Source organism: Lemur catta, chromosome 7 (assembly GCF_020740605.2).
Source record: "Lemur catta isolate mLemCat1 chromosome 7, mLemCat1.pri, whole genome shotgun sequence".
Classification (NCBI taxonomy): Eukaryota; Metazoa; Chordata; class Mammalia; order Primates; family Lemuridae; genus Lemur; species Lemur catta.
Window position 1 is genome coordinate 72,459,161 of NC_059134.1, and position 16,282 is coordinate 72,475,442.

At 38.8% G+C, this 16,282-nt stretch overlaps 1 protein-coding gene across 3 annotated transcripts in view; it reads right to left on the minus strand.

Annotated features, from left to right (window-relative positions):
* Positions 1-16,282, minus strand: part of HPS5 (HPS5 biogenesis of lysosomal organelles complex 2 subunit 2) — a 37,529-nt gene that overhangs the window by 20,824 nt on the left and 423 nt on the right. For all 3 annotated transcript variants that reach the window (XM_045557640.1, XM_045557639.1, XM_045557641.1), the window contains exons 2-8: positions 11,375-11,531; positions 8,513-8,623; positions 8,311-8,375; positions 7,688-7,880; positions 6,063-6,196; positions 3,571-3,783; positions 3,188-3,259 (exon numbers count right to left, since the gene is read on the minus strand). In XM_045557640.1, the coding sequence (XP_045413596.1) occupies positions 3,188-3,259; positions 3,571-3,783; positions 6,063-6,196; positions 7,688-7,880; positions 8,311-8,375; positions 8,513-8,623; positions 11,375-11,482 (896 nt within the window). In that variant the 5' untranslated portion in view covers positions 11,483-11,531. The remainder of the gene's footprint in view (positions 1-3,187; positions 3,260-3,570; positions 3,784-6,062; positions 6,197-7,687; positions 7,881-8,310; positions 8,376-8,512; positions 8,624-11,374; positions 11,532-16,282) is intronic.

Genomic DNA, 16,282 nt, shown 5'->3' on the forward strand with positions numbered 1-16,282 from the left:
TCTAGATAAAGAAAAGGCTGGTATCTGGAAAAAGAAAAACTTAGGGATGACTTACCTAATGTATGTTAAAACAGTTAAATTTCCCATACTTGATGTGACAGGGCATATTTAAAACAAAGACTAGCACCGTACTGCCAATCACTGCTCTAGAGAGCCACTTTTAAGAACGGTAGTATTTCGACATCATTAGTTGTGTGTGGGCGACAAAAGGTTGAGAACGCCTGGTCAACCATGTGTCAGGAGCTTTAATAAGTTGTCTATCATATTATCTAACTCTGCAGTAGCTCATCAAGGTAGATATGTTATTCTTATTTTATAAAAAAGAAAACTAAGGCTCAGAGAGATGAAATAATATGCCCAAGGCCATTCAGCATGAATACAAAACAGTCAGAATTTATACCAGGGATACTCTGGCTCTAAAACTTGGCCTTTTTTTCTGTACACCTCACGGAATCTTTCTCCTTTATTTATCTTTACTAACCCACCCACCATCTGTCTGGAATCCTGACAATTCCACTTAACTAAATTCTCAAAAAGCCACACATTCCCTAACTGCCAAACCCAATAACCCTTCATCATTTCCCATTTTCTTGACCCCAGGCAGAAGCCAACCCTAATGACTGTTCCTTTCTTCTTGAACCTCACCTCCCTGGACTCCGGGCCACTGTACTTTCTTGGTTCTCTACCTTCCTTTCCAGTCCTCTGGTACTCTATCTCTGCTCATCTCTTTCTACACTCATTTACTATATATGTATATGTGTGTGTACATACACACACATATTAATATGTAATTTACTCTCTTAAGACTGCTACTATTTCTCATATACCACTGGTAATCCTCTTCTTACCCCTGGTCAAAACATTCTTCAACTTAGCATTGTTCTCATTCTAATCACCTTGCAAGGATCAGCAGTTCTATTGCCCTCTGAAATCCTCCCACCAGTGCCCATAGCAATTGCTTCTCCTCCCACATTCAACCTATCCCTTGTCAACCCTGCTCACATGGCACTTAATCATGTACTGCACTGTCACAACTCATTTTTTTTTTGTAGAGATAGGGTCTCACTCCATCACCCAAGCTGGAATGCAATGGCATGATCACAGCTCACTACAGCCTCAAATTCCTAGGCTCAAGCAATCCTCCCACCTCAGCCTCTGAAGCAGCTAGGACCACAAGTGTGTGCCATCATGCCCAGCTAATTTTTTAATTTTTTGTAGAGATGAGGTCTCAATATGTTGCCTAGGCTGGTCTTTAACTCCTGGCCTCAAGCAATCCTCCCGCCTCTCCTCCCAAAGTGCTGGGATTACAGGCATGAGCTACCACTCCCAGCCAATATTCATAATGTTATATAAGACAGTGGTAATGACAGTACATGGGAACAAGTGTCTAATCTAAGCTTGCTGGAGGAGTCAGCAAAGGTTTCAAAGTGGCAGTAATTATTGTTTAAGCTGAGGAGTAGGCAGAGCCAGATCACGAAAGGCTTTGTTTACTATGGCAGGGACTGTAACAGAAGCTTTAAATAGCTATACTCAAAGGAATAACTATTGGTTCCAGAGAACCAAGCATACTGTGCCTAGCTACCAGAAAACATACTCTTAGGTGAGAGACTTCCCCATGCCAGACACATCACACCACAGTCAACAAATATTTATTAAGTATCTATCATGTGGCTGGGTGTGGTGGCTCACTCCTGTATTCCTAGTACTTTGGGATGCCAAGGCAGGAGGATTGCTTGAGGCTAAGAGTTCGAGACCAGCCTGGGCAACATAGCAAGACCCTGTCTCTACAAAAATAAAAGTTAAAAAAATTAGCTAAGCATGGTGGCGTGCACCTGTAGTCACAACCAGTCAGGAGGCTGAGGTGGGAGAATCGCTTGAGCCCAGGAGTTCGAGGTTATAGTGAACTATGATCATACCACTGCACTTCAGCCTGGGCAACAAAGCAAGATCCTGTCTCTACAAAAAAACAAACCCAAGTATCTATCATATACCAGGCACTAGGCCAAGCATTGAGATTACAACAGTGTGAACAAAACAGACACAAAACCCTCACAGAACTCACTGTTTAGGAGTAAAACAAGTATAAATATTGTATGACGATGTAATTATAAACTGTAATAAGTGATATAAAGGAAGAGTGGTAAAGGAGGAAGAGTTTTTAATATGCTTTATCTAATTATGGGCAAAAAAATAGGTGTCTTTTTCCAGTAACTTTCAGGATAAATTATAGATTTATTAAAGTGTTATAAAGTCTACATTTCTCTTTTAAATACTTCAATGTAGGTAGTGCAACATATACATAAATTAGTTTTTATCTGTACCCTTAGAGGCAATTATTTAACATTTCAACTGTTTTTTAAAAAAATACATTCTAGCCGGGCGTAGTGGCTCATGCCTGTAATCCTAGCATTCTGGGAGGCCGAGGCGGGAGGATCGTTCAAGGTCAGGAGTTCAAGACCAGCCTGAGCAAGAGTGAGACCCCCATCTCTACTAAAAATAGAAAGAAATTAGCTGAACAACTAAAAATACATAGAAAAAAAACTAGCTGGGCATGGTGGCACATGCCTGTAGTCCCAGCTACACGGAAGGCTGAGGCAGAAGGATTGCTTGGGCCCAGGAGTTTGAGGTTGCTGTGAGCTAGGTTGACACCACGGCACTCTAGCCTGGGCAAGAGAGCAAGACTCTGTCTCAAGAAAAAAAAAAAGAATATGGCTGGATCTGACTTGAGCAGATCTTTATGCAAGGTACTTGTCAGAGTACCTAAACAGCAGAGAGCAGAAATTTCACCAAGCTTACAAGGAACAAGTTCTACAAATATTTTTGTACCTACTTGCTAACAAACATACATCTGTGTGGCAGATTTCAGTCTGGGACTTGCTTTCATCATCACACCCCACCAGGTAGGGAAGGTTATGAGAGAACAAGCACCTATAACTCTTAGCTCTAATTGTCAGAAATTCCCTAACAATTACAAATTCTCTAATTGGTTTTGAAAGGGAAGGTATTTGAGATCTTTCCATTCCCTTCATATACAGAATATTTCATGTAACATAGTTATTTCCTAACTTTCCAAAAATAATTTAATGCAAAAACAACCTTAAAAAGCTAACTGCCTCTGAACAAGAAACAAAGAGAAAAGGCTAAGTTGTTTTTTTTTTTTTTTTAAGGATCAAAGGGAGAAACTTACCTAAGATGCAAGAGTTTGGGGAAAGACAAAGACTGGGAGGATCCAACTGTATGATCATACTGAGGTTCTGATCTAGAAAGCAAACATACCTGTTAAGGTCTTAATTACAATACAAAAGTATACTTCTCCCAATATAGGGAAATTTTTGTCTCCAAAACAAACTCAAGAGCCTAACTGCATCTGCCCTTATTCAACTCACTCTAATCATAGGAAAGATAACTAATTAAAGACTTTTTGGTTTCTCTTAATCTTTTAGTAAAAATTCAACTTTGCTCTTAAAAAGCATAATAAAATCTTTAACACATATAGAATAGCAGAGATTTTAACCCAATCCTTCCACATGGGTTCATCAAAAAATCCCAACCAGCCATACAAATCATTACCTTAGAGTAATCACAGGGAGAGGTGGCAACGAGAGGAGTTTCTTGAACTGATGCGTGCTTATAACTTCCCCATCAAAGTTCACTTCCCACATCCTGGAGCCAGGGCGAGCACAGTATATCAGAGGTTGTTGACTCCCATAACATCTTTCAGGAAAGAAACAAGCTCCATATTCTCCATCTCTTTCCTTGTTTCCAATTTTCCAAAACTTTTCTCTAATACCCAGAAGAGAAAGCATGTGTACTTACAAAAAAGTAAAAAACAATGGCGCTACAAATCAGCATGGCTGTAATAACCTCACCCACAATGTCTTCTTCTTCATTCATATTAGCAATATACTGACAAGAATAGAATGGAAAGGTCAAAATAGGGTCCTGGGTCTGATTTTCCATTAGCTATTTCTGTGACAGAAAGCAAACCATTTCACATTAGTACTCAGTTTATTAGCCACAGAATAAGTGGCTTAGAATTAATGTGATGACCCCTTTCAAATCTAAAAAGTAAGTGCTAACAAACCATTTCATACACCTGTGACTCCTACTGATTGCATTTCAAGTCACTTTGTAAAACATTCTTTGCATACTCCGTGGAAGCTACTAATGTACCTCTCCAACACTGTCTCCAAGCCACTCCCTTAGCACAAATATCTTTCCTCAAAACGCCAGGTCCTTCTGAAACTCTGTACCTTGGAACATTCTGCTCCCTTAGGATTATATGAGTGAGATATATTAAGAAGCTTAGCATGCTGCCTGGGGAAATGGAAAGTAAGAATGATGAAGAAGTTGCCTCTTCCTAAAAACTCTTATTACTTATTCTTTATGACTTAGCTCCATTATTCTTCCTCTGAGAAATTTCCTTGACTCTCACATGCTGAACTGCATGCTTCCTGTCTGTGCTTCCAAAGCACTTACTGCATTACAGATGGTAATTTTATCTATTTGAAGGGTACATTATGACTTTTCAGGACAAAGGCCATTTCCCATTCCTTTTTAGTTGAATTCCCTGTATATAGCACAGCATCTGACCCACAGAAAGCACTTAATACACTGTAGTGCTCCATAAACTCAATCTCTTTCATGGAGAATGATCTAATATGCACTCTAGCATGAAGTTACTAGATGACCTCAGATCATTCAATAAATAATCCTGTACTTATTTGCTTCATGAATAAAATATAACAACTCCTTTATTGTAAGAATATAGATGCAAAGTGCTTTGCAATGTATACAGAGCAATACATGAAGTTATACTTTTACTTATATTCCTTATTCAGGAAATAAAATATATTTCTTGTTTATTTTATATCCTCTATGATGCCTAATACAATGCCAAGGATCCAGAGTACAGTAAATGTTTGCTGAGTGAAAAAATGCAGTCAATTTATTTCTATTTGTACTATCATTAATCTTACTTTCTACATTTTCAAACAAATACATGACAGGTACAAGGTTAGATACTTTCATATACATTATCTTAGTCCTTAAAACTATCTATATGAAGCAAATTCATATCTATCACTGTGGTTAGTCACTAGGAGTCCCAGTTTTTTTAAAAAAAATGCTGTTTGTGGTGAATTCCCTGGTGTCCTACTGGTTAAAAATGCTGTTTGTTGGGAAAGAACATAGACTGAACAAAAAAATATTTTTTTCAACTTAAATAAATTTTTAAGTTACTGTACTATCCATGTCCCTGAAAACTGAATTCTAGGTGATAGAGTGGGCTTTTCTAAACATGTTTTTTTTGCAGTAGGTTCTATGTTACTGTCATCCAACTCTAGTTGCACCCCTGTGAAATGGGTGCCTGAGGTTCATTACACAATTCTCTTTTCTCTTGTGTATGCTCAAAATTCTCCACAACAAATTTTTAAAAGAAGGAATGGTCCTGAGAAATACGGTAGCTGGCCAAGGCCAGTGGGGGGGAAAAAAAAAATCGGGGGCAGTGAAAATTTCTCTGCAGTGAGAATGGCTGAGGAACTCTGGTACAGTTATATGCAATATTCAATTCAAGCTGTTTCCTATTCTGTTCTAGTATTTCACAGGTACCTCTAATACACTTCTTTGCCATTCATTGTACCTTTGGCTCCACCCTTGAGATTTTGGTGAAATATCTGTTAGCTTCACAAAGCTCTTAACTAGTCTTCATCCAATTTTACCCTTTAGTAAAATTCTATTAAATACAAAAATTTCAAAAACAACAACACAACTCAGTCAAGGAAGCATTCCTGATATCCCATATTGAAGCTGGCCTGTGGCCTTTTCTCATGGCACTTACACGGTGCCTCATGTTTGGGGGTTCATTGAATACTTTGTCTTAGTCACCCACTGGACTGTTCAGTCTCCTCTACTCTCTAACATCAGCTCTCTGCTCTCTAACATACGACTGGCTTCTTACTAACGTTTGTATAACTGATTGAAGGGTTTGGGCTAGATAACATCTAAGTCCCTTCTGGTTCTAAAATCCTGTATTTTTGATGACTGATAGTTGGTCAACATACCTGTCAGTGTCACACAAGAAGGATCGCGTAAGTGAAGATATAAGTAGTCTTCCATCCAAATAATCTAACTGGACAACACATGAGTCAACTGTTGTTATTGTCTGAACAGGAAACATCACAAAAGCAGCAGCTGCCTAAAAGGGATGTGAGAAGCAAATAAAGTTTACTTCATCATAACATATAATTTCCTCCTCTTTACCTTTCAAATGAAAATAACCTGGATAACAAAATAAAATTTTTATTAAATAGACCAAAATTTAATTTGTTTGTAAGGATATGAAAATTTCACTCATTTAAATGTTTTGTGAAATAATTTGGTACATAACTGCAGAAGAGAATTCTGAAGGCTCTGTTTGTGATTATTTAATCATAGAGGTTGGAATGAAAAAGATGAAGCAAGTTTTAGAATACATGAGAGAATTTTTTACCTGTAGATAATACTTCTCCTTTTGCGAAAAGGACAAATCAAGTCTATACTATGTGTATGGTTTCAATTGTATTTTAGACCAAAAATAATTGTGAATCAAATGTTAACTTTAATGGGTCATTATGGCCAAACCAGAAGAATATTCTCAGTGTTCATGTAAATTAAGTAATTTAGGGCCAGGCACAGTGACTCACACCTGTAATCCCAGCACTTTGGGAGGCCAAGGAAGGAGGATCACTTGAGGCCATGAGTTGGAGACCAGACTGGAAAACATACCAAGACCTCATCTCCACAAAAAATTTAAAAATTAGCTGGGCATGGTGGTGGTGTGCACCAATAGCCCTAGCTACTTGGGAGGCTGAGGCAGGAGGATCATTTGAGCCCAGTAGTTCAAGGTTACAGTAAGCTATGATCAGGCCACTGTACTCCAGACTGGGTGACAGAGAGAGACCCTGTCTGTCTCTAAAAAAAAAGTCACATTGCCAATAGTAGTTAGATCTCTTCTTTTCTGCCAGGATCCCACACAGAAACAAGATAGTGAGATGCAAATCTCCCACTTCTGATATAATGGCCTTGGAAAAGTGTGACAGCGAAAAGCGGGTTTACTGTGTCTCAATGTCTCAATGACAGACTCTAACAGGATTCTGTTAGAGTAACCTGATTCTCAACCTTTCTCTCCAGCAATACTTGTGGAAGGAAGCCTTAGGATCCACACAGCAGAGCACAAACTGGGGGTGCCTTTAAGACTCCATTCACAATAAGTTTCTCTCCATTCTGAGAGAAAATATTCTTAGACCCATGAGTTTCTTCTACATAGGGATCAGATGAGCAGGAGCCTAGGCTTGGTGCCATTTCTATGTTTGCCATTTTATTCACACAACTAATAAAGAGATGTCTTTTCTTTCTTAATAGCCTTGTATTAAAGAATGCTTTATTTAAATGAGCCATGCGGATGAAATTAGGGAGTACTGCCTTAAATAATGTGCACATTATTGAAATTAGCTCACAGAAGCCATTCTGCAACAGTAGCAAGCCAAAATAGGCCACTATATGTACTATATACAAACAAGTCTGCTCAAAGTCTCCAAGTCTAGGCTCTCGATCAGTCCCCAAGAAATACAGTAGATAAAATCACATGCTTTAATTAAAAATTCTGTAAGACAACACCACATACACAAAGAACTGGACTGGTTCTCACCTTTGCTTGTTTAGAAGTGTTGAGTTTGATGGCAGAAACTTTCCCCATATGATCACCTACGAAAACTCTAAGAATAGCTGTATCCCAACAGAGAGCCGTAACTTTTCGGCCTTTGTGTTCTGAAGACACATAAATTTGTTCTGGTTTCCCACGACGCTCTTGATTTAATTCCCAGACAACTATAAGACCTTGACTGCAAGAATTGAGTCACAGAAGCACATTTTTTTGGCACTTATAAAAAAAGGTACAATTTAATTGCATCACAATATTAACCATGTAAATATATGCAAACTTTTGTTCTTCAGAAAAGAGGAAGTACAAAGTCAAGGTATTAATTTCCTTGCCTTAGTCACCAAACCAGCATAATATGACAAGTTAAATGCTCCAAACTATCTCTGTTCTTTTCTCTTGCAAGGCCTTTGAAATTTTGTTGCCTCAAATTAGCATTTACCACAAACATGAGGGTGACCAACTGCCTGCCCTGGTTTGCTAGGTACTGAGGGGTATCCGTGCTAAAACTGGGACAGTCCTAGGCAAACCAGGATGGTTGGTCACCCTAACAAACACGCTTGTCAATTTAAAATGCATCTGGAAAAGAACAGAGCTTTGAAACAGTTTCTCACCTGGTGGCTACAGCAACATAATCATCATCATGTAAACAACAGGCAACCTGAGAAATTGCACCTTCCTAGAGCACAAAAGGAAAAAATATTTTGTAAATCTCAAGTTTTATAATCTTCTTTTATTCCAAATGATTGTTTACATTGGAAAATCCACACTTCTGAGACTTGGAATGGCATTTGACAGGGCTGCCCTCAATCTTACCCTGTGTGAAAGAAAAAGCCTGTGCTTCCAGCCTTCTTTCTGAATGAGATGGAGTCCTCCTCCTGAACTGCCCAAAGCCAGCCATTTCCGAGACACAGCTATGCTCGTGCACTAAAAACATATGAAGAGGTAAGTGTGAGATAATCACAGCAACTTAACCAAATAGACTATCCTCTGAAATAAATACTGAGAATTTATGTATCAGGTTCCTCCCCTCACTCTACCCCCTGCCCAGATGGATACAACATAATGGCACTTACTCTCTAACTCTAGGATAGTGGAAAATATTGAAGAAGATTTTGTTTTTTAAACTTTTAATTGAATCTGAAAAAGGCTGAATAAGCTCAATTGTATAAATGAGTCATTTTCCCTCAGCAAAGACAGTTATCAGACCATTTATGTTTTGTGTAATTTGGCTAGGTCATTCCAATGCTGACCACAATGGAGGAAGACCAAGTAAGTTACCAGGGGATAAAGCAACAACTTTAATCATTTAAATCATTTCTGGTCCGTATAATCATCACAAAACACCCACAGCTCTTAGAGCAAGTGAGACATAGGTCACTGTCATGTCTCCCCACACCCCCAGCCTGCTGATTTCTCTCCTTATCCACAGGAGAAAGCAGTGGTCATGCTGTGCCTAATACCCTGTGGCAAGCTAGCAGATGACTAAGATTCCCAATCCTCTTCAACTTTGTTGCTTTTCCCCAGAGAAGTTGTAAAACCTAAATATGTACCTTCCCAGTTTCCCATGCTGCCAGGTGTAGCCATGTAGCTCAATCCCAGCTAATAAGACTAAGCTTGCTGGGGGCTTCTCAGGAAGCTTTATCTTCCCAGAAAAAGGAAGAGCCTGAAGAAAAGAAAGCCTTTGCCCTTGGCCCCCTCTTTCTTGCTTATGAAGCTAATGAGAACAGTAAAACTGGAGATAGGACACATATTGCAAATATGATGAAAAGCTAACATATGGATGATGGTAGAACAGGAAGGATGGAGTGTCTTCAGTGATATCACTGGGCCACTACACTAAACCCAGAAACACTAACTTCCAATGAGATTATAAATGTCTTTATTGCTTAAGCTCCTAGTAGTAAGTTACACTATATTGTAACTTGCAACTGAAAAAATTTCTAACTGATATGAACCCTCACAATTGTTGCTCATATTACTTTGTCTATCATTCCCTATTCTTCCTTTCCTCAGAGGCCAGAAAGGTGCTTTGGGATGGTAGCAAAAGTGTAAGAATGCAATTATTTTGGAATTGGTTATGAGACTTTGTTCTTCACCATGTCATTCCTGGGTATAATCAAAAGAACTCAGAAAGTGAGGCAAATACATAGTTCTTCCCACAGAGCTAACTTTTGCTTTGCTCCCTAAAACAGAAGTTACATCAAATTCCCTGTTTTGGAATGATCTAACTATAACTGTAGTGGTTCAAGTTATTCAGAATGTAATGGGGTTGCTGGGCTCAGAAACCAATACCCCAAAATATGGTGCTTTGACATGCTGAGAGGCCTTAGAAGCTGTCTCAAAATCAAAGTCCCTCTAACTTCGTCTTGTTCACCACCTACATGCAATTGCAGAGTGTGACTTTCTCTGGAATTTCCTTATTTGACCAAGAAAGCTTCCTTCTAAAAGAAATGCAATTGTCTTAAACCCCCTTCCTAGGGATCTCATCAAATAATCAGGAAAGATCAATCACAGAAGAGACTGGGAGTCATCACCACACCCAGACACTTTCCATCTATTCTTCTGAAGGCAGCTCCAAGAGATTTGGGGGTGAGGGGGACTTTATGTGCACAAGACAGATTGTTCCTACGCAGCTCCATCCCTCACCTTCGCATAAAGTCTGCCTCCCACCTACCAGGCCCTTGCATTCTTCCAGATGATTCACTGCTGCCCAGTAGAATTGTCTATATTCCCATCTTGCCCCTCCCCTATGAAAAAGAGTATATAAGCTTCTGTACTAGGTTACTGGGTAATCATTCTCCTATGATTTCCCTGTGCTATGTCATCCATTCCTTAAAAAACTTTTTGTATGCCTTTTCTCCTATTAATCTGCCTTTTGTTGGCTGATTTTCAGTAAACCTTCAAGGGGTGATGGGGAAGTTTTCTTTTGGTCCCTACAGGGTACACTCATTTATACTATTTTATTTTCAATTAAATACATTACTTTCTGAGAAAAGACAGCAAGATTACTGAGGAGGAAAAACTAAGCAATCAGTGTCATGATTTCCAGGGGTGGTAAAGAAGAATTCAAAAGACAGCTCAAAAAATAAATCAAGAAAGAGCTATGAAAATGCTACTTTTATGTAAGGTGTAGACCTAAAAGGAAGAAGCAGAGGCAAAACTAATAGAGTTTATTTGGGCCAAAGTTGAGGACTGCAGCCTGGGACACATTTCCAAGTTGCCTTTGGGAGTGCTCTGGGGAACAAGAGAGACTCAAGTTTTCAGGAAAGGGGACGATTACAAACATTTACCAGGAATTCTCATCGGTTTACAGAAATAATAATACTGGTTAGTGACGGGCTACGCATTGTTGAACTATACGGTTATGGATTTTATGGCTACTGGGCATCAGGTAATCTAGTGCCCGAAGAGCAAGTGGCTTCAAGTGGTAATCATTTAGCGCAAGGGGCAGTGACATAACTGCTGTTTCATTCCAATGCCTCTCTGTGTCTGATAATTTAAAGGCGCTCATACTCCTCAGATAAAAAGTTTCTTTTCTTTTTTTCACAAAAGTATGAATAAGACAAACAAGAATACCCAAGATTCCACAAAACATAAGGAATGAGACAGCAGGGGCACATGTAACAGCACACAAAATTACAAATATGCAACTGATACAAGGATCAAGAAATTCACCTTTAGACGACTGGAGTCCAGCCGCAGGGCTGAGAGTAATGCATCCAGAGACTCAAACTCTGTGAGAACATGGCTGTAGGACTCTGGTATCACTGGCACAAAAGTCATTTAGCCAGAAAGTTGAAACTTCTTGAGTGATAGGCACAGAATTCCTCACCTGAATAAAACATACAGAAATATAATTTAAGAAGCTCACCATTCATTCAGCATGGATTAATAAATATGTGGAGAACATAAGGAAACATGAGAAAGGAACCGTGATTCCCTACTCTACAGGTGCTTAGCATCAAGGTGGAAAGAAAACACATATAGGTAACATCTTATGCCACAGTGCGCTAACACCATGTCATCCATTCCTTGACTCTAAAACTCCCAGAGTATCAGGTCCAGATTCTCAAAGCCCTCCATAATCCTATGCCACTTTATTATCTAACTGTGGGAGTAGGTAGAATGGACACAAATGGGATTTAAAAGGAAAATTGGTCAAGCTCCTCTAACATAAAATATTAATAGCCAGTTCACTGCTGCATTTCTCTGAGTTGAAAATTTTCTTCTGTCTTTAGGACTTCCTTATTAAAATGCTATCTTCTGTAAAGGCCTCAAATTATAAACCCTTATCAGCAAGCACTACAGTTATCAGCTAACAATTGAACGGTACGTAATAGAAATAGGCCTCTGGAGCTCTCTCTCCAGCCTAGCAGGGTCTCAGTATGTTAAATGAATGAATGCATCTACTAAGTGAGAAGTAAGGAGCAGGGAATCAGAGCACAAAGAGCAAGAGCTTCAACAAAAGAGCCTACACAGGAATGAATACGGATAAGAATACAAGGTAGCAAATGCCAAATACCCCATGAGAACTTGGAAAACTAACACAAGAGTTTTTGATCTGTTCAACTACTCTCAAGTGCACATTTTTGTCAAATTGTACCAATTTTCCAGAAAAAAAGGAAATAAAAAGAAAATTTTACCCATTAATTTTAACTTTCCTCAATCATTTGCTACCTGCCAAATTAAGAATAAAAAGCGGCTGGGCGCGGTGGCTCACGCCTGTAATTCTAGCGCTCTGGGAGGCCGAGGCAGGTGGATCATTTGAGGTCAGGAGTTTGAGACCAGCCTGAGCAAGAGCAAGATCCCGTCTCTACTAAAAATAGAAAGAAATTATATGGACAACTAAAACTATATACAGAAAAAATTAGCCAGGCATGGTGGCACATGCCTGTAGTCCCAGCTACTCAGGAGGCTGAGGCAGGAGGAACCCTTAAGCCCAGGAGTTTGAGGTTGCTGTGAGCTAGGCTAACGCCACGGTACTCTAGCCCAGGCAACAGAGTGAGACTCTGTCTCAAAAAAAAAAAAAAAAAAAAAAGAATAAAAAGCAATTTAATACAACAGAAAAATTCAGAAACAACTGTTTATACTTAATTGCTTTTTGTTTATACTTTGTTTTGTGTTCTTGACTTTAAGGAACATATGTATTTATTCATTTAGTCAACAAATACATACAGAGCACCACCTATGTGCCAGGCATTGTCCTAGGTCCTGGAGATAACAATGGAGGACAAAACAAAAACCGAACCCTCAAGAGCATACTTTCTAGTGAAAAAACATATAGAAGCTTATGATATTTTTTACTGCATACACATAATATGGTCTCATCTTCTGCTATTAACACTGTTCTTAATACAGCTTGACCTTTGCAAGGAGACTGGTGTTCTAAAAAAAAAGAAACTTTAGTATGCTTATACTCAAAATATTTGAGAATTCCTGATCCTGATCTAAGAAAAATCTTTCCTCATTTTTTTCATTCATTCATTTTATTGAGTACCTGGTAAAACATCAGGCACAGGGGTGGAAACAAGTCAAGTAAAATAATTCCAGAAATCAGTTTATAATTAAATAGGGAGACAAAGACAAATACCATACATACACACACGCAGAGGTCTTATAAGGGAAACATAAGAAAAGTGCTCTGTTAGAACTTAAGAGGACAGAGGGATCACATTGAATTAAAGGGAACCATAGAAAACTTCCCAAGGGAAGTAGCACTGATGCCGAGTACCCTTTCCTCTGAAGGAAAAGGAAAAGAGTAGCAGGTAGGGCAGCAATAGGCAAAGATACAGAAATGAAAAAATGCAGAATATATTTGCAGAATACAAGTTTAGTCTTTGGTTGAAACATCAGATACAAGCAGTGGAATAATGAAAGATAAAGCTGGGATAGTAATTTGGGCCCAAGTTACAAAATACTTTGAATTTCAAACCAAGAAACTTAAACTTAATTTGGCAGGCAACAGAAAGGCATTGAAGAATTTGGTGTCGGGAGGTCACATAATTTCTGTAAAGTGATGTGGGCAGATGCTAGAAAACAAGGACTTGGGAAAAAGGGTGGGTGGTGAGGAAGTGAAGATAAAGCATTTCAATTACTTAAGAAGTCTGGTGTTAAAGGAGAAAACCTCATGACTTTCCAAAAAGGGAAGACTCAGACAGATTAGTAGGTAGTAGCTAAAAGCAAAGACTTTTTTCATTTTTTCAGAGACAGGGTCTTGCTCTGTAGCCCAGGATGGAATGTAGTGCCACAATCAGAGCTCACTGTAGCCTACAACCCCTGGATGCAGGCAATTCTTCCACCTTAGCCTCCAATAAAGTCTTTTTTTTTTTTTTTTGAGACAGAGTCTCGCTTTGTCACCCTGGCTAGAGTACAGTGGTGTCACCATAGCACCATAGCTCACTGCAACCTCAAACTCCTGGGCTCAAGCAATCCTCCTGCCAAATAGCTAGGACTACAAGTAAGCGCCACCATGCCCAGCTGATTTTTTTCTATTTTTAGTAGAGAAGGGGTCCTGATCTTGCTCAGGCTGCTCTCAACTCCTGACCTCAAGCAATCCTCCCACCTCAGCCTCCCAGAGCGCTAGGATTACAAGCATGACCTACCACGTCCAGCCTAAAAGCAGAGTCTTTAAAACAAAAGTGACTAAAGATACAAGAAAAAGATAAAACCATGGTACAAGATCCAAAAGTGATAAAAAGAGATGATATCAAGGCCATAATGTCTCTTTCACTTGTGATCTTGAAACAAAGAAACTGGGTAGATAGGCCATTTTGTTTTGATCTCTGTGAAAAGAGAATATGCTAGAAGTTATGACATAATGGGAGAAAAGAACCTAGTAAGTTTCTTCTTAAAAAAAAAAGAAAAAGATTTAACACAGATGAGAATGGAAAATAACACAGCATGAGTAATGTTAGTTCTCAAGAGCAGTTGCTGGGTGACAGTGTTAAACCAACTTTATACCTTTCTTTATGTTAACTCTCCCTGAAATGACTTGTTCCCCTCCAGCTCTTCTTATCCAAATCTACTCAGCCTCCAGGATCCCATGTAAGCCCCACTTCTCAGAATTCTCAAGGTGGAAGAAGACTCAAAGGTAATTCTGTGCACACATCTACCTAACTCAGGAATTGGTTTTGCCCTAGATCCCTGACATTTGCAGCAATGGAAAGAAAGCACTCACTCTCATGACACTGCCCATTCCAGTACTCCACAGTCCTCACTGATACAAGGCTTTTTTAATATTGGGCTGAAATCTGATCACTTAGAGCTCTTAGCATTATTCCTAATTGTGGCTTCTACAGTTGAATTGCATAGTCTACTCCTTCCAAAATAACCCCTCAGTATTTGAAAAGCATTATCAGGTCTTCTAAAAATTTAACATTGCCCACACTTCCACCATTCCTGATGTGACAATTTCCAAATTCTCCATTCTGGTCAACCTTTGACAGAGGCACTTTAGTTTGCCTGAAAATGAGGTGCCTAGAACTGAACATAATAATACTCCTTAAGTAGCTGAATAAGCCCAGAATAGAATAGAAACACTAACTTCCTCAATCTGGACACTTAATTTCTATATTACATGCTAAAATAGTTAGCTGTGTTTTTAAAGTGGCCATGTTACACTGTTGATTCAACTAAAACCCAAAGAAATTTTTCACATAATAAAGTCTTCCTAGCCAGTACCTAGATACAGTAGAATTGAGCTCAAATCGAAAGCTGCTATTAATCAAATGCAACAATGGATATAATAAAAAGTACCTAGAAATTTACAGGCTCAGTACAAACAAGAATAGCAGCATGCTAATTATTCAAGCTGGTTGCTATTACATGAGGTTTCATTTTATCATCCTGTCTACTCTGTCTAAGTTTGAAATTTTCCATAATAAAAACCTTTAAAAGTATACACTTTAAAAAAAAAACCTCCGTACAAACCTTCAATAGCTCTCCTTATATAATCTTGTGATTTTTATCCCATTTTACCCTTCTATTCTCCAAATGTATTGGACCATCTTTATTTTTCTTTCATTCTATAAACTTATTGTGCCTTCATGGTTTAATATATGCCTGTTTTTTGAATCTTCCCCCACTTAACAAAACCCTATCTTTCTGCAAAGCTGAGTTGAAATGTTTCTCCTGTGAAGTTTGTCACAGCTCCAGCCCAGCAAAAAACTAAGTACACAGAAGTTGTAGACAAATGCTTACCAAAGACAATGAAACAACTTCTGGGAGACTGGCTTGCCCAAGGGTCACAGAGTTCATAAAAGGGAGAGCTGAGATTAGACTGCATCTCTCCTAAATCCAGATCTAATCATCTTTCCATCTTTCCTGCATGACTTGATGATAACGCAAAACAGTACGGCGTTCGCTGCTCACAAATCAAATGCAAATCAGTTTTCTCTTTTGCCCCACTAGATGCATGAAAAAGAAGGGCACGCGAAAGGCATAAAAAAGGGAACAAAAATTAAATGATGCGAAGGTGAAGTACCAGATTTCCTCATGTTCCTAATGGAATCTTTCTATCCAAGAAGTTATGATCAGAGAACGATTCTCCGCCAAAGACAAAGACATGGAGACTCACTCATTCAT